Raw genomic sequence first — 24803 nt, forward strand, 5'->3', positions numbered from 1 at the left:
TCATAGTACGCTTCATCTGTGCAGAGCAATGCCATTCTGCTTGGCAAACTACCATGCCCTAGTACTAGGAACCATTTTCAGTGTCCATTTTGCTATGCACACATTTATAGAAATTCCACAGACAGTATTAAATGCAAAATAGACAGTACAGGCTATTAATTTCAGAATTCTACCATAAGCTCATATTTATTTGATTGAAATTGGGGAAACTTATGTCGCTGCTCAAAATTACTAAAATAAATTACTCTCTGGGCAAATTTTCATAATTAATAAAAATAATTTATAATAACTATTAGAGATGAGCTTATCTGCTAAAAAATGCAACTTTAGCAAACTTCTATAAAATTAGCATGGCAATTTGATTTTCATAAAATGTATTCAATAAAACTTAAACAAACCTTGATGGAGGTTTTAAAAAAAATCTAAAATATTTATTAATCACTGAGATTTCCCAACCCAAAAGCGTAATGAATGGTTGGTCTGGCAGGGGAAGAAAAGCAATACAAATTCAAAGATAGCCCAGAGGTGTATCTAGGTTTTCTGGAATGAACACAGGGCAAAAATTCGGTTTGGCACCACCCCCCGTTATCCCCCAAGCACTCACGCAATTTGCACAATTAGGCCGGGGTCACACTTGCAAATGCAATGCGAGAAACTCACACGAGTCTATCGCCTCAATACCCAGCACTGCCACCAACACTCAGGACCGGAGTGTGCAGCTTTATGTATTTGTTATGCAGCTGAATGCTCCGGTTTGAGCTGCCAGTGGCAGTGCAAGGTATTGAGGCAAGAGACTAGCGCCGGTTTCTCGCTTTGCAGTTGCAAGTGGAACACCGGCCTTAGTCATGTGCTTCTCTTCCTAATTCTCTTAATGTTCAGTTGAAAACTGAGAGAAGCAGGATGAGAAGCTCACTGTCTCTTGACTGTAAGATTAAAAATCGCATATGAATGAATTGGCCATGTGATGACTGATGGAACCGGCAAGCAGAGACGATTCTTGAAAGTGAGTATATTACATGCTGCCAGCATTGGCTTCAGGGCTTCATTTTATAATTAACAATGTGTCCAGGTTTGAGTTGAAAATATGCAGCCACTCTATGTAACTGCAGGCTTCTGAATTCTCACAGTTCATAAACTGCACACTTCTCCCTTGCAGTGTATGATTTGGATACTTCTGGCCACATTCTAACTAGACTTCTCCAGTCTCACTCATTTTAATTTCATTAACTGAGGCCACGCATGTATGCAAATGGCCGGCACGAGAGAATCCTGATAGCATGCAGTGCTCACTGTGAGAATGACTGAAGACTCGTCACAAACTTAGACATCCCCATTAATGCTCCTCTCATAAATAAAATATGAGACTTAGTCAGTATCACTGCACCTGCCCCTTAGTTGCTCCCCAAACTTGTGTCCTCAAATTATCCCCCATTACACTAAATCTCCCCGCCATAGTAAATCTCCCCCACACACAGTAGATCTTCCCCACCACAGTGAATTAGGGTGCCCAACTGCACCCCCTGCCTGCTACCCCCAGGGTACATGCACCAGGTGCCCCCTCCTAGGTACGCATCTGCATAACCACTCAACTGTCCATGCCACCACAGCTCCCCATCAGTAATCTGCTAGTTTCCTGGGCCTCACTCCACTCCAGCACCAGTGTTCTCTTTGCTCTTCACTGATGCTTGTGTTGCTGGCCAAGGCTCAGCACGCATTCTGATTTCATAATCTGCATCATCCCATGTATTCACCTTAGGTAGCACATTTTAAGATTAGTGATGAGCCAGTGTACTTGTTGCTTGAGTTTTCCTAAGCACTCTCGGGCATCCTCCGAGTATTTATGACTGCTTGGAGATTTAGTTTTCATCTCGCAGCTGAATGATTTACAGCTACTAGCCAAGCTGAGTACATGTGGGGGTTGCCTGGTTGCTAGGGAATCCCCACATGTAATCAAGCAAGCTAGCAGCTGTAAATCATTCAGCTGCCACAATGAAAACTAAATCTCCGAGCAGTCATAAATACTCGGAGCTCACCCGAGTGTGCTCGGGAAAACCCAAGCAGTGAGTATACTCGCTCATCACTATTTAAGATATAATAATGCGTTACATAAAAAATGTCCAAATAGACCTAGCTGACAATGAAATCACTAGAAAATGATGAAGAAGGCCAGTGCCGGAGCAGATTGGGTACCTAAGAATCCAACAGAGGACCTGAAAATAGGTTTGGCAGCAGGAACAGGTGAGAGGGCTGGCTAAGAGTTTATCATGAGTTTTTAAACACTTATTGGCCCATAATAATTAACCAGCTACCATTTTGCTGAAATCATATGAATTGAATTCCCAAAAATTCACAGTAGCTACAATCCAGGGATTTTGAAAAATGAGTTTGATTTATTTAAAATCAATTTGCTCATCAACAATAGTCATGTCACCTTATCAAATCCCTTGTTTAATAATCCATGGATAGAGAAATTCTTTTCGGGTGCTCCCGACTCTTAAACTTTAATGGAGACTCTTAAAAAAAACTCCTGCAAATTTGGTATAAGAGCAATCCAGTAATAAGTCATCCATTGTCTTATGATATCCATCAGCGAAGCATCATGTTCTGAGTTCGCAGTCATAAATACCGCATACTGCCTAATACATTTATACTAATATGTTTATACTTGAATGTTATTTGTATTTTTCCATAACAACTTTTGCAGTCACAGTTATCATGTTGTAATGCAGAAATTGCTAAAATGAGAATAAAATGTATCATATAAACAATGAAAAAGTGAATATTCAGAGGATTTGACCTTCAGAAAGACCCTATATTAACTTGAAGTAATCTACCTCTGTGTTCACAAACTCTTTCAACTTCACTGCTTCCTCATTTCTCAGTACGGTGCTTACAAATCCTATCAATGCCCTCATTGTCATTGTCAACACAGGAAATATGACAATTCTGAATCGAATGTTCTCGTTCTGTAACAAGTGCTAATTCTGTTCAGCAAAAATGTTTGTTATTACCACAATGCCTCTATTTTTTTTTATAACTCCTGATTTGGAAAAATTGACGTAACTACTCATTTACTATTGTTTTACCATCAATTATTTACTTAAAATGCTAAAACCATCCCCTTCTTGTGTCCTTCTGATTTAGCTTTAGATAGAGGTTCTCCACATTGGACAATGACTTTTTGTGACTGAGGTCCCAACAGGGAAACACTTTGAAGTTACATCATTTTTAAAAAGAAGCAGTCATTTTTATTTCAGAAAACAATAGTAGAGATGAAAATAAGCAACTTTGTAATCTAAATTTTCAGAAAAATCTGCATCTTTCTCTTCTGGGACAGATCATTCATTCTCAATTTACGGTTATAATCTGTCTTCAGTGAAGATAGATTTTTCCATTACTGAGATAATAGATGGGAGCTGCTACTGATAAGATTCTATGTAGAGGGAGAAGGGAGGAGCTCTAGCTCTAACTCCTCCCACTTCCCCTCTCCATAGACTTTCATCAGCAGCAACTGTCATCTCCTGTCTCAATAATGGGAAAACCTGTATTCACCGAAGACAGATTTTACCTGTAAAGAGAATTTTGAGAATAAATGATCAGTCCAGGAGGAGGAAAAGGCAGATTTATCTGATAAGATGGATTACAAAGTTGCTTATTTTTGAATGCACTATTGATTTATAAGTAGTGTTGAGCGATACCATCCGATATTTGAAAGTATTGGTATCGGATGGTATCGGCTGATATCCGAAGAATATCGGATATCGCCGATACCGATATCCGATACCAATACAAGTCAATGGGACACAAATATCGGAAGGTATCCTGTAATGGATCCCAGGGTCTGAAGGAGAGGAAACTCTCCTTCAGGCCCTGGGATCCATATTCATGTGTAAAATAAAGAATAAAAATAAAAAATATTGATATACTTACCTTCTGACGCGCCCTGGTTGTCACCGCTGCAACCGCCTTGCTTTTGTTCCGAAGAATGAGCGCGTAAAGGGCCTTCGATGATGTCACGGCTTGTGATTGGTCGCTGAGCGGTCATGTGACCGCTCACGCGATCGATCACAAGCCGTGACATCATCGAAGGTCCTTAACGCGCTCATTCTTCGGAATGAGCGCGTTAATGACCTTCGATGACGTCGCAGCTTGTGATTGGTCGCATGAGCGGTCACGCGACCAATCACAAGCCGCGACATCATCGAAGGTCCTTAACGCGCTCATTCTTCGGAATGAGCGCGTTAATGACCTTCGATGACGTCGCAGCTTGTGATTGGTCGCATGAGCGGTCACATGACCGCTCAGCGACCAATCACAAGCCACGACGTCATCAAAGGTCCTTAACGCGCTCATTCTTCGGAACGAAAGCAAGGCGGTTGCAGCGGTGACGACCAGGGTGCGTCAGAGGGTAAGTATATCATTATTTTTTATTTTTATTCTTTATTTTACACATTAATCTTAATCCCGATACCGATTCCCGATATCACAAAAATATCGGAACTCGGTATCGGAATTCCGATACCGCAAATATCGGCCGATACCCGATACTTGCGGTATCGGAATGCTCAACACTATTTATAAGATTAAAATTAAAATGACAGCTACTCTTTAAAAATAATGGAATAAGAAAGTGTCTCCCTGTTTGGATCCCAGTGATCAGCTGTTATCTACCAAGAACCTTGGTAGCACAGCAAGTGTTCAATTTCCCAACAGTACCACCACAGGATAAATCAGATATTACGGATTGCCCGTTCATATCAGTAGATTTCCCGTGTAATTTCAGACATGACAGAGCATGCAAAACGAGAGACACTCTTTGTAACCACACTATTATCTGAGATTAAGTTCCTGAAGAGAGGACCCTCCCTGCTTCATAAGGATTCTCTAAAATGGTCTAAGAAAATGGGTTTTGAATAAAAAAAATAAGAAAGATTGAAACAATATCATTAACAATGAGTGAGGTCAATAAATTGGTCAATTTTGAGAAGATAAAATGTTTTATATAATATCATGGAAAAAGTAAGCCGTATTTTTTATCCAAAAGCAAAAAATGAAAATAAAGGAAAAAGAAAATATCATGTTCAAATAAATTGTTAACATTCCCAAGGATTAATTTTCCTTTGTTGCTCTACATATTCCCCAAAGATATTTTTGGTATTCTATTGATAAAAGTGTCTGCAGAAAAAAGCATGTGCCATGGTAAAATGACGCCAGATTATATAGAGAAGTGATGGTGGATCAAACAGAAAAATAAAATAATGATTTTATTCATATTTTGACCAATTTGAGTATTATATTCAGGAACCCTCCCACCTCCAAAAAATAAACAAACATTATTTGTCTGTTGAATAAACTGTAGTCTTTATATAGATGGGCTCATTGTTACTGTGTTATTTTTACTTGGCTTCCTGGGACATCAGTATGGCGATCCTGTTCAATTCCTGAGTCTTCTGGTGCTGCATAGTCAGGGAACTATGGGGCTAATTCCTAGTTCCTGTGTGAGCCCTGGGTAATGTTGCTATTTCATTAAACCACTGAACCTCTGAATTTCTCTGTCAGTTAAAGTTTTCTCTAGTTCTATCTGGCGCTTTCTGTTCTTGCATCACTTGTTGAATTCCTGTTGCTTTACCACAACCCGTTTACTGACCATTCTCTGTCTGATCATTTTGTACCTTTGGTGCCACTTGGTTCTGACCAAAGCCTGTTTCTACACCATTCTCTGCTGATTTTGTACCTTTCCTGCCCTCTTGGTTCTGACCACAGCCTGTTTCTAGACCATTCTTTGTCTGCTGATTTTGTACCTTTGCTGCCCACCTGGTTCTAACCCAGTTACCTTGACTTCCCTCTCTCCTGGCCAGAAACTCTTCTGTGGAAGCACTCCAGTGGAACTTGTTGTAAAATTAGATCCCTTTACAGGAATTAAATGGCAAAGACAAGGGTTCATCTTGAATCAGCCTGGTGAAGTGCCTAGCACCACATCTGTTTTACGCAACCTTTTTGAGCTTATGGCATTTGACAGGTGTTGCGGATCCACACCTCTGACAATACAACATTGATAATGAAGGCAAAGTTAAGCTTATCACCTGTCCATTTAAGTTATAATGAACTTTACAAAAGTTACAGAGAATGCTCACAACACTTTCCCACAAAATCATTCTAAATGTCCAGGTGCTCTAAAGCATATGTACGTATAGGTTTGCTTTTGCAGCAAGCTCAGGCAAGATGACTTATTCATGCAAACAGATTAAATATCAATATATTTCATTGTAAATCATAATACATGAAAATAAGGTGCTATATTCATCTTAAAGTTAGTTTGCAATATGCCCTCAGCTTCCTACCTTTACACACTGGTCTGTGGTCACTCCAAGCTGCAAACACGTCTGCAATCCTTTGACAGGTGATTTTTTTTTCACCTTGAAGGACATAGTCTTCATCGCAAGAAAACAGAACTGTTGCACCAAGGCTAAAATAAAACACAAGAATACAGGATATTATAGAATTAAATATCATATCTTTCTTAAGTCTAAAATATGTAGATCAACTAAAAAATATGGTAGATAACCGTCATTTGAGGAACAAATCATCTGCTCGGATTGGACACCAAATATACACTGCTTGATTCTAAAACTGGGTGTACTGTACACATTAGCTTGCTGTTGGCTGCACAATCATTTATTTACCTGCCATCTCCATGCTTACCCCGTATATCGGAATGATCAGCTCAACCAAATGCTTCTCTGTTCTCTATGAAAGAGCTGCTGACAGAATTTTCTTGCAGTGGTATATTTTCTTGTCAATCTAAATTTAACAAACCAAGCCCTCATGTGTTGAGGAAAGTCAGGAGGTTGCTTTACAAATTAGATGACCAGACAATCTAGCATAAATTGATAGGTCCAGCTGTCCTTTTTTAATTGCTTATGAGGCCCATTAGTTTTCATAGACTTCAGAATTAAAGAAGTTTTCCACTACTTTAACATTAATAGCCTATCCTTAGAATAGGTTATCAATGTCTGATTAGCAGGCGCCCCTGGTGATCAGCTGTTCCTGGTGTTTGCCGGAACTGCTCAGTTACAAAGCTACATGGTGCAGTTCTGTTAAATCTATAGTAGCCACAGAAAAGTACTGCATTTTCACCACCTATTCAAAGCAATATGTTTCAGATATGTAATACCAGGTTGTAGCAACTATTCCATCGACAGAGCTGCGCTGTGCAGCTGCATAGCAAAGCAACTCCAGACGCCAACAACTTTGGGAGCAACTGATTGACGGGTGAGGCGGGTGTCGCACCCCTTCCTGTCAGACATTGATGACCTATCCAAACAATATGTTATCAATATTAAGAAGTGGACAACCTCTTTAAACAACAGTTCTATGGCTTAAGCTGGCCATACACATGCAATAGATGACGGCTGAGCTCTCATTGGTTAGTAGCAAGTTTTCCTTTCTGTCCCATACATATCAACGTTCAGCTTGGATGAGCATTCATGTATTTGTATATTAAATGGGATGGTGAAAGTCTCTGTCAAACTCCTTATCTTATCTCCTGAAAACAATATAAGGTGTTAAAATTCCAACTGTCTTTATTTACCCCAAGAACATCTGTAGGGGAAGAACCAGAAGTCTCCCATAGACTTTTGACTGACATACGATTCTTTTGATATTGGTGAGTCTGGACAACTTTTATTCTATGGACTAGCAAAGGATGTAAATGTTTTTATAAATGGTGATGGCTCCTGGTACACAGGAATATATGTTCTGGGATTTTCCATTGCTTGGAGTCATCATTAGTTTAATTATGTATCTGCTCATCTATAGTAATGCATTGCAGGCACATAATCAACGGTTAAAGAACCTGTTCTAACGGTGCTTTCAATTACGTGATCTATCCAGTCTTCCACTACTCATTAAACTGCATGATTTGATATAAATATGCGGCTCACACGAGAAGTCATTTTAATAAAATATGATTGTCTGAGTAGTTCAAAGTGAGATTTGATTTAAATGTAGCACTTGACTCTTTCCAAAAAGTGGAAACAGCAGACCTTGACTAATCAATAAAATTATTCTTTATATTTAAAGCACACATTCAAATGTGGTTATCTGAAGGTGAACTTATGTTTGCGAATTAGGGTTTTAAGTTTACAGCAACATGCTAATTTATGGTTGATGAATGGAAGTAAAGCACTGTGTTAATGAAATCACTTTCAAATAGGCCATAAGTTGTAAAAAGTCTATGCCCCTGCCTCAATTTCTAAGCTAGCCTTAATTAAAAGAGCACTGAATTAAGATGCACCAAATTTGCCTTTTAATGGTTTTGTCATATCTTACAATTGGTGTGAAACTCTGCTACAAATATTACACTCAAGGGCTAGTGCACATTTCTGGCATCATTTGTACACTTTTTGTAGCACAAATTACAGTAAAGGTGATGGGCTGGCTTTCCTGTTCTGCTCCAACTTCATCCAAGTGAAAACAGACCTATTATTTTGGTCACAGTTTGATCAGAGTGTCATCTCCATTTTTTCGTGTTCATGGAGAACTAAAACAAAGTTTCTCCATCTTCTCCATTCTGACAGCCTGTGAAAAGGAGACTCCATTTGGATGCTATCCCAGTGCAATCCAATTTTTTTCGCGGTCTTGTTGACTTGCATTGTCAATTTTGATCCTATCCTCAGTTCAAAAGCGGACATGTTATTGAGATTTTCTATGGACTTTTCAGTCTGGGAAAAATCACAGATATGTGAATGGCCTCGTAAATCATCACGTGTATGAGTGTTATCTGTGAAGAATGTGGATAGCACTCGTAAATGAAAGTCTTTGAAGGGAGCTAAAACTATATGTATAAAACTGTTTATATGTGACAGCCCCAAAATGTGAAAAATCTGTAGAAGATTTATATGGAGTAATAGGCCAAAATCCCTGCTGCAGTGTGTGCAACCTTGGTCAAGAACTAAACATCTGAAAACTGTAATTGCAAGCAAGGGTTTCTATACCAAATGTTAAGTTCTGCTTTCTATTGTAACAAATACGTATTTCTTGCATTAAAATACATATTAATTACCTTTTGTAAAAATCTAACAATGTGATTTTCTGGATTTTTTTTCTAGATTCTGTCTCTCACAGTTTAAATGTACCTATAATACAAATTACAGACCTCTCTATTATTTTTCAGTGGGAAAATTTGCAAAATTGGCAGTTTATCAAATACTTATTTTTTCCACTGTCTCTATTTAGCCACTGTATAGACATTTCACTAATAAGGTGTACAATGGCTGGGTTATTGTTAGTCTATGGAATATATGAATATGCACAAGATAAAAGGTATACATATATAATGATCACATTAGTTTAAGGTAAGCCTTAGATGTAGGTACATTTCAATAGCAATGGTTAATTATTCTGTACATTAGAAAGTTTGGTTGAGCTCAATTTGTTTCTGGCAAAATACACCTACAAAAAAATAAAATGTTTAGTAATAAAAGATGGAAGGAACAAATCGCCATTTCATGTCTGGTTAGTGTTTTGTATGATACTTGACTATTACACTTCTAAAATTTATAACATTACCATCTATATGCTCTTTTAGATTTAATATTTTACCTAAAATTAGAGCCTATTCTTTTTCCATTTTCTGGTTCTCCAGGATCAGGACACAAATTTGATGCTTGTTTTATACCTCCCTCATTTACTGTAAGAAAGAAAGTACAGTTTAATAAAATATGGTTAATGATGAAACATATATACATATATCTTACAAGTATATTTTATGAAAATACTGAACAAACACACTGGAAATAAAAAGAACATTATAGATTTTTCAAGATTTTAATACAATAGATCAATTTCACTGGAAACCGGCGAATTACTCAAAGGAATTAAAATAAGAATGCAAAAAAATGAATATACAATATTTACAAGATTTTAAATAAAATAATAATAATAATAATAGACAATATAATGCTGATTATAATAATACCATGTAAGCAAATAGCAAATTATAATCATGACACATTATCAAATTATTCAACGCCTGTTATAATCAACACCACAATCATATTTGGGATGCAGCACAATTGTACTTTAAGAAAAATGTTTTAAAAATACACGTAATTTTTTTTTCAGGGGGAACACATTACAAATATATTTGCTTAATTTCAAGAATATTATTTATTATTTTAACGTTGAGCAATCCTGTGATGGTAATAGCAAACATACTCATACTAACAATAGTTCTCTCATGTTCTAAGTGGTAGCATATAACAAGTTCTTCCAAAAATACTTTTCAAAAAATAATCTTTCAGAGCACCAAAATTTAGTTAATCTGGAAAGGGGTATTTCAATATTGAATGGTTTGGCATTTCTTAGTATGTCATGCTATTATGGTTTTTGAAGTCCACCTTGTTGACTTTACATTGGGCATTAGAATAAAGATACCAATGTCCACCTGTGCTGAGATTTATGTTCCCGTACCTACACTAAGGGTGAACAAATCTTTGGGGTAAATTGAGTAGCCACAACGGTGCCAAAGAAGCAAGGGGGAAACTTCTACCTCCAAAGCGGGTGAAATTATGCACTATGATGAGCAATTGGACTGCAAATTGGCCGTATATTGCTCTTGCACAGTGGTCCTTTTCTGTGTCCACCACTGGCCTGCTCAGTGAACAATAAGTAATCATAAAATCATAGAATGTTAGAGTTGGAAGGGACCTCCATGGTCATCATGTCCACCCCCTGCTCAATGCACGATTCACTAAACCATCTCAGACAGATGTCTTTTCAGCCTCGGTTTGAAGACTTCCATTGAAGGAGAACTCACCACCTCTCGTGTCAGCCTATTTCACTCATTGATCACCATCACTGGCAAAAAGTTCTTTCTCATATCTAATCACTGGCAAGGTATATAGGTATATACTTACCCTCGGACGCGCCCTGCTTCTTTCCGGCAGCCTTCCTTCCTAAGAATCAGCCCTTCCAGGACCTTCGGTGACGTCGCGGTGACGTCGCGGCTTGTGATTGGTCGTGCGAGCGGTCACATGGGCGGCCGCGCGACCAATCACAAGTCGCGACGTCACCGCAAGGTCTTGGAAGGCTGATTCTAAGGAAGGAAGGTTTCCGGTTAGTACCAGGGCGCGTCAGAGGGTAAGTATAGCGATATTTTTTATTTTAATTCTTTATTTTACACTTAAATCTGAATTCCGATACCAATTCCCGATATCTTAAACATATCGGGAATCGGTATCGTAATTCCGATTCTAGATTCAAAAGATCGCCGACTTCATGGCCAACCCCACACAGGGGTCGGGTCGGGTTTCATGAAACCCGACCTTGCCAAAAGTCGGCGACTTTTGAAAATTTTCGACCCATTTCGCTCAACCCTAGTGACAACCCATTAGTAAATAGAAACACTGATTTTTGGACATTGGGTCATATTTATCAAGCTAAATGTAACAAATTGTTTTGCATAATTTGCACCTAAAAATGTCTTTATTGCCTAGCACCATATTTATGATGTCGTCCAAACACTTTTTATGACTTGCTTGACTAAAGAGTTAAGGACTTTGATGAAGATATGCATGGCTTATCTGAAAAGGGTTGTATATTCGTGTAAAACAATTAACAAAAAAATCCACAAAAAGTGTAACGCACATTTTGAATATGAATTAATCCAACAAAAAGGTGGTAAAAACTTAGATTTGACAGTTGTAAAATTAGAAAGCTATGTCAACTAGCCTGTTTTCAACTTCCTGACCAGGCCATTTTTTTCAATTCTGACCACTGTCACTTTATGAGGTCATAACTCTGAAACGCTTCAACGGATCCTGGTGATTCTGAGACTGTTTTCTCAAGACATATTGTACCTTATGATAGTGGTAAAATTTCTTCGATTTAAATTGCATTTATTTGTGAAAAAAAATGAAAATTTGGCAAAAATTTTGAAAATTTTGCAATTTTTAAACTTTTAGCTTTTATGCCCTTAAATTAGAGAGTCATATCATACAAAATAGTTAATAAATAACATTACCCACATGCCTTCTTTACATTACCACAATTTTGGAAACATAATTTTTTGTTAGGAAGTTATAAGGGTTAAAAATTGACCAGCGATTTCTCATTTTTACAACAAAATTTGCAAAACCATTTTTTTAGGGACCACCTCACACTTGAAGTGACTTTGAGGGGTCTAAATGACAGAAAATGCCCAAAAGAGACACCATTCTAAAAACTTCACCCCTCAAGGTACTCAAAACCACATTCAAAATGTTTATTAACCCTTCAGGTGCTTCACAGGAATTTTTGGAATGTTTAAAAAAAAGTTGAACATTTAACTTTTTTCACAAAAATTTTATTTCAGATCCAATTTGTTTTATTTTCCCAAGGGTAACAGGAGAAATTGGACCACAATAGTCATTGTACAATTTGTCCTGAGTACGCTGATACCCCATATGTTGGGGTAAACCATTGTTTGGGCACATGGCAGAGCTCGGAAGGGAAGGAGCGCCATTTGACTTTTCAATGCATAATTTGTTGGAATTGAGATTGGACAACATGTCGCATTTGAAGAGCCCCTGATGTGCCTAAACAGTGGAAATCCCCAACAAGTGACACCATTTTGGAAGGTAGACTCCCTAAGGAACTAATCTAGATGTGTGGTGAGCATTTTGAACCTCCAAGTGCTTCACAGAAGTTTATAATGTAGAGCCATAAAAAAATCATATTTTTTTCACATAAATGATCTTTTCGCCCCAAATATTTTATTTTCCCAAGGGTAACAGGACAAATTGGACCCCAAAAGTTGTTGATCAATTCGTTCTTAGTATGCTGATACCCCATATATGGGGGTAAAGCACTGTTTGAGTGCATGGCAAAGCTCGGAAGGGAAGGAGCGCCGATTGACTTTTCAATGCAAAATTGGCTAGAATTGAGATCGGAACCCATGTTGCATTTGGAGAGCCCCTGATGTGCCTAAACAGTGGAAATCCCCAACAAGTGACACCATTTTGGAAGGTAGACTCCCTAAGGAACTTAACCCCCAGTTGTTTCACTAAAGTTTTAGAATGTAGAACAATGAAAATTAAAAAATCATTTTTTCTTTCCACAAAATGATCTTTTAGCCCCCAATTTTTTCCCAAGGGTAAGAGGAGAAATTGGACAGCAAAAGTTGTTGTCCAATTTGTCCTGAGTACACTGATACCCGATATGTGGGGGGAACCACTGTTTGGGCGCACAGCAGAGCTCGGAAGGGAAGGAGCGCTGTTTGGAATGCAGACTTAGATGGATTGGTCTGCAGGCATCACGTTGCATTTGCATAGCCCCTGATGTACCTAAACAGTAGAAACCCCCCAGAAGTGACCCCATATTGGAAACTGGACCCCCAAGGAACTTATCTAGATGTGTTGTGAGAACTTTGAACCCCCAAGTGTTTAACTACAGTTTATAGCGCAGAGCCGTGAAAATAAAAAATCTTTTTTTTCCACAAAAATTATTTTTTAGCCCCCGGTTTTGTATTTTCCCAATGGTAACAGGAGAAATTGGACACCAAAATTTGTTGTCCAATTTGTCCTGAGTACGCTGATACTCCAAATGTGGGGGTAAACCTCTGTTTGGGCGCACGGGAGAGCTCGGAAGGGAAGGAGCACTGTTTTAGTTTTTCAACGCAGAATTGGCTGGAATTGAGGTCGGACGCCATGTCGTGTTTGGAGAGCCGCTAATGTGCCTAAACAGTGGAAACCCCCCAATTCTAACTGAAACCCGAACCCAAACACACCCCTAACCCTAATCCCAACCACAGCCCTAACCACACTCCTAACCTTAATCTCAACTGTAATCCCAACTGTAAATGTAATCCAAACCCTAACTTTAGCCCCAACCCTAACCCTGATTTTAGCACCAACCCTAACTTTAGCCCAACCCTAACTCCAACCTAGCCCTATCCCTAACCCTTAAATGTTATTATTTTTTCCTAAATACGGGGGTGATGAAGGAGGGTTTGGTTTAATTTTATACCTTTTTTGGCAGATTTTTATGATTGGCAGCTGTCACACTAAAAGATGCTTTTTATTGCAAAAAATAGTTTTTGCATCACCACATTTTGAGAGCTATAATTTATCAATATTTTGGCCAACAGAGTCATGAAAGGTCTTGTTTTTTGCAGGACGAGTTGACGTTTTTATTTATATCATTTTCAGGCACATGAACTTTTTTGATTGCTTTTTATTCTGATTTTTGGGAGGCAGAATAAACAAAAGCCAGCAATTCCTGAATTTCCTTTAGGGGAGGGCGTTTATACCGTTCCACGTGTGGTAAAATTGATAAAGCAGCTTTATTCTTCAGGTCGGTATGATTACAGTGATATCTCATTTATTTTTTTTATGTTTTGGCGCTTTTACACAATAAAAACGATTTTATATAAAAAATAATTGTTTTTGCATCGCTTTATTCTGAGAGCTATAACTTTTTTATTTTTCTGCTGATGATGCTGTTTAGTGGCTTTTTTTTGCGGGACAAGATGATGTTTCCAGTGGTACCATGTTTATTTATATCCGACTTTTTGATTGCATGTTATTCCACTTTTTGTTCACCAATATGATAATAAAGCGTTGCTTTTTGCCTCATTTTTTATTTATTTTTTTGTGTTGTTCACTGAAGGGGTTAACTGGTGGGATAGTTTTAAAGAGCAGGTCGTTACGGACGCAGTGATACCAAATATGTGTACTTTTATTGTTTTTTTTATTATTTACATAAATAAATGGATTTATTGGGAAATATTTTTTTTCTTTATTTGTGGATTTTTTTTATACATTCTGTTTTTTTCACTTTCTAACATTGTATCAGGGTGGGACATCACTATATTTTATCAGATTGCTGATCTGACACTTTGCATAGCACTGTGTCAGATCAGCGATCTGACAGGCAGTGCAGGAGGCTTTCCGGCACCTGCTCTGAGTGGGCGTCGGCTAACCACCTCAATTCAGGACCCAGAAGGAGCCCCGCAGCCATCTTGGATCTGGGGACTCCTTCCAGAACACCGGAACAATGCAATTGCATCACGTTGTTCCGGTGCAAGAGTGCAGGGAGCCCCCATCCCTGCGCCATGCCCCACTATGTCGCTGTCACTACTGACAGCGGCATCAGAGGGGTTAAATGCCCACGATCGGTGCTTGCATCGATCGTGGGCATTGCTTCGGGGTGTCAGCTGTCATATACAGCTGACACCCGCACGCGATTGCCGCGGTGCTCACTGTGAGGCCGTGCGATCGTGCCGCCATACTAGTACTGCAGTTTGCAGCAACTCAGTTCCCTCAGAGCAGTACTAGTACAGCGCATGTCAGGAAGGGGTTAAAGGTGCACTCTGAAATGCTATAATATGTAAACACTGAATATATGAAATTGGAACTGCAGTTCCAATTTCATTTATTCATTGTTTACATATTATAGCATTTTATAGTTTTAATTTGTTATTATGTACTGTGGCTCTCTTAGCTTGGTCTCTTGTCTTCCCACTTGTCTTTTTCTCTTTAGAAGTGCTGTTAGTTTTTTGATATTTGTAGCATACGTTGTGACTGAGTACTCCTCCCATCAGCCTAAGACTTTTTTAAATAAAGCTTGATCCTACCTGTTTATATAATTGTAGGCTTTTTGCCCTGGAGAGGCATCATGTTACGTCAGGGTCCCGACAAAGTGGTGCGCCTTGTCACTGGCTGTTGGGCTCACATACAGTTAGGTCCATATATATTTGGACAGAGACAACATTTTTCTAATTTTGGTTATAGACATTACCACAATGAATTTTAAACAAAACAATTCAGATGCAGTTGAAGTTCAGACTTTCAGCTTTCATTTCAGGGTATCCACATTAAAATTGGATGAAGGGTTTAGGAGTTTCAGCTCCTTAACATGTGTCACCCTGTTTTTAAAGGGACCAAAAGTAATTGGACAATTGACTCTAAGGCTATTTCATGGACAGGTGTGGGCAATCCGTTCGTTATGTCATTCTTAATTAAGCAGATAAAAGGCCTGGAGTTAATTTGAGGTGTGGTGCTTGCATTTGAAAGGTTTTGCTATGAAGTAAACATGCGGTCAAAGGAGCTCTCCATGCAGGTGACACATGCCATCCTTAAGCTGCGAAAACAGAAAAAGCCCATCCAAGAAATTGCTACAATATTAGGAGTGGCAAAATCTACAATTTGGTACATCCTGAGAAAGAAAGAAAGCACTGGTGAACTCACCAATGCAAAAAGACCTTGGCGCCCACGGAAGACAACAGTGGCGGATGATCACAGAATAATCTCCATGGTGAAGAGAAACCCATTCACAACAGCCAACCAAGTGAACAACACTCTCCAGGAGGTAGGCGTATCAATATCCAAATCTACCATAAGGAGAAGACTGCATGAAAGTAAATACAGAGGGTTTACTGCACGGTGCAGCCACTCATAAGCATCAAGAATAAAAAGGCTAGACTGGACTTTCTTAAAAAAAATCTAAAAAAGCCAGCACAGTTCTGGAAGAACATTCTTTGGACAGATGAAACCAAGATCAACCTCTACCAGAATGATGGAAAGAGAAAAGTATGGCTAAGGCATGGTACAGCTCATCATCCAAAGCATACCACATCATCTGTAAAACACGGCGGAGGCAGTGTGATGGCTTGGGCATGCATGGTTGCCAGTGGCACTGGGTCACTAGTGTTTATTGATGATGTGACACAGGACAGAAGCAGCCGAATGAATTCTGAGGTATTCAGAGCCATACTATGTGCTCAGATCCAGCCAAGTGCAGCCAAACTGATTGGTCGTCGTTTCATACTACAGATGGGCAATGACCCAAAACATAAAGCCAAGGCAACCCAGGAGTTTATTAAAGCAAAGAAGTGGAATATTCTTGAATGGCCAAGTTAGCCAACTTATCTCAACCCAATTGAGCATGCATTTCACTTGTTAAAGACTAAACTTCAGACAGAAAGGCCCACAAACAAACAGCAACTGAAAACCACGGCAGTGAAGGCCTGGCAGAGCATTAATAAGGAGGAAACACAGCGTCTGGTGATGTCCATGAGTTCAAGACTTCAGGCAGTCATTGCCAGGAAAGGGTTTTCAACCAAGTACTAGAAATGAACATTTTATTTAAAATTATTTAATCTGTCCAATTACTTTTGGTCCCTTTTTAAAACAGGGTGGCACATGTTAAGGAGCTGAAACTCCTAAACCCTTCATCCAATTTTAATGTGGATACCCTCAAATGAAAGCTGAAAATCTGAACTTCAACTCCATCTGAATTGTTTTGTTTAAAATTCATTGTGGTAATGTCTATAACCAAAATTAGAAAAATGTTGTCTCTGTCCAAATATATATGGACCTAACTGTATATTAGCCAATTTATGCTCTAAGTACCTTCATTATCTGGCATGTTTCCTACAGCAGTAATGCAGTTCCAATTTCATATCTTCAATGTCTATATATTATAGCATTTAACTTTAATTTGTTTGGTTATATAGAGTAGGCTCTCCTAGCTTGCATCTATTCACACTTATCTTTTTTTGTTTGATAGTGTCAGACAGCTTTGTTGATATTTGTGATACCTGACTGTTTCGCATCTACCCATGGAGAACGATACAGACAAGATGCACAGCCTAAAAAGGGGAAACAAAACCTAGGATCAAAACAATGATTACATACCGCAGACAGAAGATACTAAGTAAATAAATAAATAGTAATAGAAACTGTGAATAACATAGGGTACTTAGCTGTCACTGATTGGCTACATTTTATGGCGGTAAAATGGCCTTTTATACTTTTTTGCATAAAAAAGTGTTAACTAAGTAGCCTATGTTATTTAAATGCACTACCACTAATGGTTTTTCTATGCATATTTACTAACTGCAGGGTATTTGCTCATTTGTTTTGATCCTAGGTTTTGTAGACTTCAAATAGTTAATTTTATTTTATTTATCAAAATATATGCAAAGTAGGAGAAATGCAAATATTTTCTAAAGGTAGTTTAACGAAATTATAATAATTTGAACACACTTATTAATATTTTATAGCTGCAACTTAGGGAAACTATTGTTAGAGTATAATACTAATGACCTATAATACTCGTTTCTATTCACTTGTTTGAGAAACGCAATACAGAAAGTATCGACATCTGCAGATATTGGCCAGAGAAAATTTTTTTAACTTTTAATAATTCCTTTTTATTACAAAAATGAATAAGGGTTTTTGTGTATTTCAGAGTTAGACGTTTGATGGTGCCAAAGAGAGTTATTGTATAATTTTTTTTCTATCAGACTACTTGATAAATAGGTACATGTATCTCTATCAGTCAACTGCGTAATATTCTCTATGGCACTAGATAACATTGCAGATGTAGCAGGTAACGATTGAGGCTATGATGAAGTAGACCTTTATTAGGCCAGCGACAATAATTAATATCTCTCTGTTGACAGATACTTATGAGAGTATTTATCAAGGGAGTGAAATTTTGCCCTTCATGAGCCTCTGAAGATGGAAGGTGCTGGTTGTGACCAACATAATTAATGATAGTTCAAACCGGTATGCCATCTTGATCTCAGAAGCCTACATTAATACACATGACTTCTCTGACTTACTTTAGTCAACAACAGAGCTAAAAAGAAATGTAGTAAAATATGTAGGAGTGATAGGAGGCATGACCTATTACCGTGGCCTACTTCATCATTTACTGTGAAAAATGTACTGGCTACATCATCATCCCTACTCAAGGGACCTACACTTAGCACCAGCCATGGCACGTAATTTATACACATCAGAGATCTATTTTTTTAAAATTATATATGTAGAAAAGTTAAACTCTAACTGGATGGAAAAAAGGAAGACATTTTTCTACTGAATGGTATGGATTATCAGAAAAATTCCAGAAGTTTTGCACGGATAGAAAAGTAGCATAATGAGATGATATAAATTGTCTTATCCGGCTGCACCAATTTGGACCGTGAAAGAAGAAACTCCCAAACCATATGAGAAAAACAAAGAAATGGAGTGCTGACTTCACATACATATATAAAAAACAAAAACAAGTACATGTTATTAATCAAGAATAGCTAAAGCAAAAAATAAGAGGTGTATACAAAGAAGAAAACATTAACGGCCACCCAGGGGATGATCAGAAAGATGGGGTTATCACTGTGTAAGGAAATCATTTGTGACAAATATATACCCAGATATACCGGATCTATCACATGGGATTGCCTATTGGCACTTGCTGTAATGCTACACCTCCGAAAAAGTCAGACCCATGGAGCAATGAACTGAACTCGCACTTTAATATGGGTAAATTCCCCACAGCACTTTACAGTTTTTGCACACATTATCACCGCTGTCCCCGATGGGGTTCACAATCTAAAATCCCTATCAGTATGTCTTTGGAATGTGGGAGGAAACCGGAGTACCCGGAGGAAACTCACGCAAACACAGAGAGAACATACAAACTCTTTGCAGATGTTGTCCTGGGTGGGATTAGAACCCAGGACTCCAGCGCTGCAAGGCTGCAGTGCTAACCACTGCGCCACCATGTTGCCCAATATATGGGCTGTAGTTACAGTTGGCCCCAATTCACACTGCTTCTGCAGAGATAGGAAGACTAACATGCTATGGATGCATTATATATACAGTATATGGGTCCGACTTTCTTGGAGGTGTAGCATTACAGCAAGTGCCAATGGGTAATCCCATGTGATATACCCGGTTAATCTGGGTTATATATTTCTCACAAACTATTTCTCTGAACTGTGCTAACTCAATTTTTTCTGATCATCCCCTGGGTGACTTTTGATGTTTCTTTCTTTGTGTTTATCTATTAGTTTTTGTTTTAATTATTGATTGTCATTAATAAACTGTACTTGTTTTTATATATATGAAGTGATCACTGTGTTTCTTTGTTTTTCTTCATTGAATGTTATAGATTGTTGTTTTAATATAGTATGTTATTTACACCCCACCAGGCAGCAAAATGGATAGGCTACACCCTTATAGTGCCAGGTACACCCGCTTATAGAAAAAGTCACTGTGTCTGAATAATCATTAAATGGACCATAGTTCTTAATCAGTGAACTCTTCTGCCAAATGGATATCAAACACTAAGTTTATCTAAGGCAGGTTGTAACTTCCATAGACTACACTATACAATATAAAAAATAAAAAAACCAGAAAGTTTATGAGCCCATATTCTGTCGTGTAGGAGATCATGGCTAGGCTGAAAGCTTTTACTCCTTTGATTTAGCGATCGATTAGGGTCTCAGCACCAAAACTTTTGACATACCATTATGACAAGCCAAACATTTTCTAAAACTGCCATAAACCTTTAAATCAACCATGAAACAAACATAAAATAAATATTTCAATGAGCTAACTTCAGTTGATAATATTGACTTATTAAAAATTCATGAGACATTTACATAAAAAAGTAATGTTTTTGCTTAAATAAATATAAAGCTCCAAATAGTGCTAAACATTAATAATTAAATAGCATTAATATGAACAAAAGGCATCAGAGATTAAATAGAAAATATGAAAAGAACAAGTAAAGTTATGCAAATAAACTTCTATATGCATACGCTATCTAAGTGAGTAAAGTAAAAAAAAGGCGCAACAGCTAGTCTAGTTAAGTGATCATATCCATACACAAATACACTTCTCAACAGTGACATTGCAATACCGGAAGGAAAAGTTATGGAATTATGGAAACTGCAGAATCGAAGTACGTGTCCTTCAGGTATCTCCTGCACATCCCAACAATGTAATTAGAACTGTAACTAGGACAATGTATCAATTTTATGCACACAATAGAACCTGGATAATTTTTGAAAGTTTCCGTTAAAAAATCTGTTATGTTTAGAATGATAAGAAAAATGTAATATATCATTTTGGACAACTCCTTTACGATATGTATCTTAATACCTCTCCTAGTGTATCCTCACCCTTCCCCCCTGTAGACTGTGAGCCCTCGCGGGCAGGGTCCTCCCTCCTTCTGTACTTGTGTGTGCCTTGTTTTACTCATGTTTATTGTACTTCTGTATATTTGCCCAGTTCACATGTAAAGCGCCATGGAATAAATAGTGCTATAAAAATAATTAATAATAATAATAATAATAATAATAATAATACCACAGTAAGGAGTACAGGATTAGTATATATGATTGACAGCACAGAAAACGCATTCAATCATTATCAAGTTTGATTGTGGTTGTAAGTGAAAGTTATTAAAAAGATTTAAAAGTGGTCAAAATATGCCAAGATGAGAATTCCAGACAATTCTAAGCATTTCTGGGAAAGAAGAACCCAAGACAGTCATCAATAAATGTCTCATTTGTGCTACTCTGTGTTCTTTTGGCGTACTGATAGAATGAAGTATTATGATGCATTGTTAGGTGTCATTAGGATGTGCATAAACTTCTAAAATTTTGGCAGCAAAAAGTTTTTTCAGAATGCATTGTAGTCAAAGTCAAGCTAAAATGTCTAGGATTTATGTTATGATAAGGTAATTCAGTACCACAATGGACATAGAGGTCAGAGCACATACAGTGACCTGACAATAATCCAAAAACATAGAACGAGCTCTGAGACGTGGGAACTCTGCTGACCGCAATCCCTAATCCTCTCCAACCACACTAGAGGCAGCCGTGGATTGCGCCTAACGCTCCCTATGCAACTCGGCACAGCCTGAGAAACTAGCTAGCCTGAAGATAGAAAATAAGCCTACCTTGCCTCAGAGAAATGCCCCAAAGGAAAAGGCAGCCCCCACATATAATGACTGTGAGTTAAGAGGAAAAGACAAACGTAGAGATTAAATAGATTTAGCAAAGTGAGGCCCGACTTTCTGAACAGAGCGAGGATAGGAAAGGTAACTTTGCGGTCAACACAAAACCCTACAAAAACCACGCAAAGGGGGCAAAAAGAACCTCCGTACCGAACTAACGGCACGGAGGTACACCCTCTGCGTCCCAGAGCTTCCAGCAAGCAGGAAAAAACAAATAGACAAGCTGGACAGAAAAAAAACAGTAAACAAAATAGCAAAGCAGAACTTAGCTATGCAGAGCAGCAGGCCACAGGAACGATCCAGGAGGAAACAGGTCCAATACTAGAACATTGACTGGAGGCCAGGATCAAAGCACCAGGTGGAGTTAAATAGAGCAGCACCTAACGACTTCACCACATCACCTGGGGAAGGAAACTCAGAAGCCGCAGTACCACTCTCCTCCACCAACGGAAGCTCACAGAGAGAATCAGCCGAAGTACCACTTGTGACCACAGGAGGGAGCTCTGCCACAGAATTCACAACAGTACCCCCCCTTGAGGAGGGGTCACTGAACCCTCACCAGAGCCCCCAGGACGACCAGGATGAGCCACATGAAAGGCACGAACAAGATCGGGAGCATGGACATCAGAGGCAAAGACCCAGGAATTATCTTCCTGAGCATAACCCTTCCACTTAACCAGATACTGGAGTTTCTGTCTTGAAAGACGAGAATCCAAAATCTTCTCCACAATATACTCCAACTCCCCCTCCACCAAAACCGGGGCAGGAGGATCAACAGATGGAACCATAGGTGCCACGTATCTCCGCAACAATGACCTATTGAATACGTTATGTATGGAAAAAGAATCAGGAAGGGTCAGATGAAAAGACAGAGGAGAGGAAACCTTCATAGGAATATGGCAAGAAGATAACCAAACCAAATCCCCAACACGAAGTCGGGGACCCACACAGCGTCTGCGATTAGCGAAACGTTGAGCCTTCTCCTGGGACAAGGTCAAATTGTCCACTACATGAGTCCAAATCTGCTGCAACCTGTCCACCACAGTATCCACACCAGGACAGTCCGAAGACTCAACCTGCCCTGAAGAGAAACGAGGATGGAACCCAGAGTTGCAGAAAAACGGCGAAACCAAGGTAGCCGAGCTGGCCCGAATATTAAGGGCGAACTCAGCCAAAGGCAAAAAGGACACCCAGTCATCCTGATCAGCAGAAACAAAGCATCTCAGATATGTTTCCAAGGTCTGATTGGTTCGTTCGGTCTGGCCATTAGTCTGAGGATGGAAAGCCGAGGAAAAAGACAAGTCAATGCCCATCCTACCACAAAAGGCTCGCCAAAACCTCGAAACAAACTGGGAACCTCTGTCAGAAACGATATTCTCTGGAATGCCATGTAAACGAACCACATGCTGGAAGAACAATGGCACCAAATCAGAGGAGGAAGGTAATTTAGACAAGGGTACCAAATGGACCATCTTAGAGAAGCGATCACAGACCACCCAAATGACTGACATCTTTTGAGAGACGGGAAGATCTGAAATAAAATCCATAGAGATATGTGTCCAAGGCCTCTTCGGGACCGGCAAGGGCAAAAGCAACCCACTGGCACGAGAACAGCAGGGCTTAGCCCGAGCACAAATCCCACAGGACTGCACAAAAGAAAGCACATCCCGCGACAGAGATGGCCACCAAAAGGATCTAGCCACTAACTCTCTGGTACCAAAGATTTCAGGATGACCAGCCAACACCGAACAATGAACCTCAGAGATAACTTTATTCGTCCACCTATCAGGGACAAACAGTTTCTCCGCTGGGCAACGATCAGGTTTATTAGCCTGAAATTTTTGCAGCACCCGCCGCAAATCAGGGGAGATGGCAGACACAATTACTCCCTCCTTGAGGATACCCGCCGGCTCAGATAAACCCGGAGAGTCGGGCACAAAACTCCTAGACAGAGCATCCGCCTTCACATTTTTAGAGCCCGGAAGGTACGAAATCACAAAGTCAAAACGGGCAAAAAACAGCGACCAACGAGCCTGTCTGGGATTCAACCACTTGGCAGACTCGAGATAAGTCAAGTTCTTATGATCAGTCAAGACCACCACGCGATGCTTAGCTCCTTCAAGCCAATGACGCCACTCCTCGAATGCCCACTTCATGGCCAGCAACTCTCGATTGCTCACATCATTATTTCGCTCAGCAGGCGAAAACTTCCTGGAAAAGAAGGCACATGGTTTCATCACCGAGCAATCAGAACTTCTCTGTGACAAAACAGCCCCTGCTCCAATCTCAGAAGCATCAACCTCGACCTGGAATGGAAGCGAAACATCTGGTTGACACAACACAGGGGCAGAAGAAAAACGACGCTTCAACTCTTGAAAAGCTTCCACAGCAGCAGAAGACCAATTGACCACATCAGCACCCTTCTTGGTCAAATCGGTCAATGGTTTAGCAATTCTAGAAAAATTGCAGATGAAGCGACGATAAAAATTAGCAAAGCCCAGGAACTTTTGCAGACTTTTCAGAGATGTCGGCTGAGTCCAATCATGGATGGCTTGGACCTTAACAGGGTCCATCTCGATAGTAGAAGGGGAAAAGATGAACACCAAAAATGAAACCTTCTGAACACCAAAGAGACACTTTGATCCCTTCACAAACAAAGAATTAGCACGCAGGACCTGAAACACCGTTCTGACCTGCTTCACATGAGACTCCCAATCATCCGAGAAGATCAAAATGTCATCCAAGTACACAATCAGGAATTTATCCAGGTACTCTCGGAAGATGTCATGCATAAAGGACTGAAACACTGATGGAGAATTGGCAAGTCCGAATGGCATTACAAGATACTCAAAATGGCCCTCGGGCGTATTAAATGCAGTTTTCCATTCATCACCTCGCTTAATACGCACAAGATTATACGCACCACGAAGATCTATCTTGGTGAACCAACTGGCCCCCTTAATCCAAGCAAACAAATCAGATAACAACGGCAAGGGGTACTGAAACTT

The 24803-nt window shown here is 39.2% G+C and overlaps 1 protein-coding gene across 1 annotated transcript in view; it reads right to left on the reverse strand.

Annotated features, from left to right (window-relative positions):
* CSMD3 (CUB and Sushi multiple domains 3) overlaps positions 1-24803 on the reverse strand; it is a 2093798-nt gene that overhangs the window by 1046733 nt on the left and 1022262 nt on the right. The window contains exons 9-10 of the mRNA XM_069731799.1: positions 9604-9691; positions 6342-6466 (exon numbers count right to left, since the gene is read on the reverse strand). Of these exons, the coding sequence (XP_069587900.1) occupies positions 6342-6466; positions 9604-9691 (213 nt within the window). The remainder of the gene's footprint in view (positions 1-6341; positions 6467-9603; positions 9692-24803) is intronic.

The sequence above is a fragment of the Ranitomeya imitator genome, chromosome 6, assembly GCF_032444005.1.
Source record: "Ranitomeya imitator isolate aRanImi1 chromosome 6, aRanImi1.pri, whole genome shotgun sequence".
NCBI classification, from domain to species: Eukaryota; Metazoa; Chordata; class Amphibia; order Anura; family Dendrobatidae; genus Ranitomeya; species Ranitomeya imitator.